Source organism: Egretta garzetta, unplaced genomic scaffold, assembly GCF_000687185.1.
Source record: "Egretta garzetta isolate BGI_Z169 unplaced genomic scaffold, ASM68718v1 scaffold834, whole genome shotgun sequence".
NCBI lineage: Eukaryota > Metazoa > Chordata > Aves > Pelecaniformes > Ardeidae > Egretta > Egretta garzetta.
In genome coordinates, this window is record NW_009259438.1 from 37,617 (window position 1) to 40,740 (window position 3,124).

The window sequence follows — 3,124 nt, forward strand, 5'->3', positions numbered from 1 at the left end:
CTCGGCTCTGGGGCCTTGACTCACCCGAGAGCTTTTGAACGGGTTCAGTGCCACCAAAAATTTTGCAGCGTCCTCCCATAACTGCCAGTGTGCTGGGAGGAGAGGACCAGGGGGCCCTGGTGGGTCTGGGGGGGTCCTGACTCCCTGAGCAGTTGGTCCAGGGGGGATTTCGACTCTTCCAGGACACTGTCACCCCCAGGACACCATCCACAGGCAGCCAGGGCTCTCCAGGCACCCAAAACCCGGGCATCGCCCCGCGCCAGTCCCTTTCCACTCCCATCATACACATTTTCTGGCTTGGGTACCATCTCCCAGCTCCACTCCTTGATCCGAGACGCTCGGTACAGCAGAGCGCCAGCCGATCCACCAAAGACCTTCAGCTCAAGCACCCCCATCCACATCTGGTACTAAATTATTCGCTCAGGGCTGTTAACACCCCGTTAAAACACCCGGTAGAGTGCTTCGCTACCGCAGCCACCCTTCTGTCTGTGCTTCGCTACCACAGCCACACTTTGGCCATCACTGGTAGAGTGCTTCGCTACCACAGCCACACTTTGGCCATCACTGGTAGAGTGCTTCGCTACCACAGCCACACTTTGGCCATCACTGGTAGAGTGCTTCTCTACCACAGCCATGCTTTGGCCATCATCATCCTCGCTCGTTCATCACCTTTCACGCTCTCCTCCCTCAGCCCAACTGGTAGGAGCCCATCAGGGACACACCACGCATCCAGCCTGGACTTGTGAGCCATTTATCATCTTCTCTATGAATATTTACACTCAATCCGCCTAGCACGCCGCTCGCCCTTTCCAAAGGTCTTAATAACCACCAAAAAAAAATCAAAATAAAATAAAATAAAGCCCCTCAACCCATCCCAACCACGTATTTAAATGTACATACCCCAAACGCAGCCGAGGGAGAGTAGCAGCCAGAGGCAGGCGCTGCAGCCCATGCCTCGGTTCACGGAGCCGCCGTTGCAGTGGAGGTGAGATCTGGTCCCGGGCTCATTATAAGCCCAGGTGTACTCAAATCAGAGGCGGCCTGGGCCATGTGTTTCCTGTTTTTGGCTCAATGAGTCTTGCTCTTTTCTTCATTTTTTTTTTTTTCTCAGATGGAAAGTATTCAAAGCACTCGAGTTCTGCCGCTGAACGCTTCGCCGGAGACAGCCCCAGAGCCCTGCAAGAAGGAAGCGGCCCATCAATTTATAACTTCTACCAGAAGTGCATCATCCCGCTACGGCTCCTTCGCCCCTTGCCAAAAGAAGAGGAAATGACCAGTAAGAGAAAAAAAACCAAAACAACAAAAAAATCATTTCACGTACGGTAACAGCTTCCTGGGGCTGTACAGAGCTTTTGAACCCGGTTACCGCAGCGCAGGCAGAGGCGGGCGGCTGCCTAACCTTCCTGGCTTCCCATGGCACCATCCCAACCACTGCTGCCAGATCCCAGCGCCGTGGGGCTGGAAAACCAGCACGAAGCTCACCCAAAGAGCCGGCGTGCACCACGCTCAACGGTGGCAACCAAGCCTCAAATATTGGGGGGGGAAAAGCTTAAATATTAATAATAAATAGTTAAATGCATGGGATCAACAGCGAGGAGGAGCATGGGGGGGCCTTGAAAAACCCACCGAGGAAAAGCCCCGTCCTCATCCGCAGGGAGCCCTGGCCTTCCGTTCGCCCCCGTTCAACGCCGTTGCCGTAACGAGCGTGCGGGGATGGGGACCGGTCCCAGCTCCTGCCATCGTCCCCCCCGGCCGGGGACGGAGTGGGGACCGCAGCCTCCCGCCCTTGGCAGAGATCTGGGGATGGGGAGCACGGGGAAAACACCACTCGCTTGTTCCACTGCTGGGAAGGGGCGAGAAAAACTTGGGTGGTTTTGGGTTTTTTTAGTGGAATTAATTATTCACCTCCGCCGGTGTGTGGCCCGTGAAGCTTTACAACAGGAGAAGGGTTTGGGGTTTTTTTTTCCTATTGTTTTCTTCATGTTTTTCGTTGCTTTTTCTGGTTTTCAGAGGGGAGCAGAGGCGACAGCATGAAGCCGAAATTCCTCCGCTGCTTTAAACCAAATTGGAGCGCCACAAGGCAATCGAAGGCGAGCATTCATCCCGCCGCTTTTCGGTAGAGCCGAGCTCCGAGACCTCCATGACTTTTGTGGCCAATAAATTATTTCTAACGATAAAAAGCCTAAAACCACACTAAAGCACCCTGGCATCCTGCTGGGCTGCTCCTTCCCGCTCGGAAAGCAAAAACCAAACCCAAAACCCCAAGCCATTTCCCAATAAGCAGCCGCTCACAAAGGGAAGAGCTCGGCAGAGGTGTAAAAAAGAAAGGATGAGTAAGAGTGCATGAGGCAATCCGGTTCTTTTTCTCACACCCGAGGGACTTTGGCTCAGCCGAAACTCAGCTGTGGTTTCCAGCGGGGGCAGCCAGCTCCCGGACTGAGCACTCGGCCGGGTGATGGAGGGGTGAAGGCATCGCCTTGGGGTATTTTGAAGAGCAGCAAGCTGCCCCGGCCCAAATCCCACCTGGAAAGCTCGTGAGTGGGACGGACATCTCCGGTGGACGGGCTCCACCAGCTCAGCCCCCCAGGAAGGGCAGCAGGATGGTCCCCAACCCTCCCCTCGGTGCCCTGTGCTTAGGTGCAGGGTGTGCTGGCATGGACACCATTGACCACAAACTGGTTGAGGAAAGCCATTCTGGGGCCACTTCTGTTCAATATCTTCATCAACAATCTGGATGAGGGTGTCGAGGGCACCCTCAGTTAATTTGCAGATGACACCAAGTTGGGTGGGAGCGTTGATCTGGAGGGTAGGGAAGATCTGCAGGGGGACCTGGCCAGGCTGGAGCCATGGGTTGAGGCCAACTGGGTGAAGGTCAACAAGGCCAAGGGCCGGGTCCTGCCCTGGGGTCACCACAACCCCACGCAGCACTCCAGGCGTGGGGCAGAGCGGCTGGAAAGCTGCCCGGCAGAAAAGGCCCTGGGGGGATTGGTCGAGAGGGGGCTGAATATGAGCCAGCAGGGTGCCCAGGTGGCCAAGAGGGCCAGAAGCATCCTGGCTTGTATCAGGAGTGGTGTGGCCAGCAGGAGCAGGGCAGGGACCGTGCCCCTGTGCTGGGACTGGGGGG

The 3,124-nt window shown here is 56.0% G+C and overlaps 1 protein-coding gene across 1 annotated transcript in view; it reads right to left on the reverse strand.

Annotated features, from left to right (window-relative positions):
- Positions 1 to 1,081, reverse strand: part of LOC104124773 (signaling lymphocytic activation molecule-like) — an 8,043-nt gene extending 6,962 nt beyond the window's left edge. The window contains exon 1 of the mRNA XM_035892712.1: positions 901 to 1,081. Coding sequence (XP_035748605.1) covers positions 901 to 952 — 52 coding nt within the window. The 5' untranslated portion in view covers positions 953 to 1,081. The remainder of the gene's footprint in view (positions 1 to 900) is intronic.
- Between the last annotated feature and the right edge of the window lie 2,043 nt (positions 1,082 to 3,124).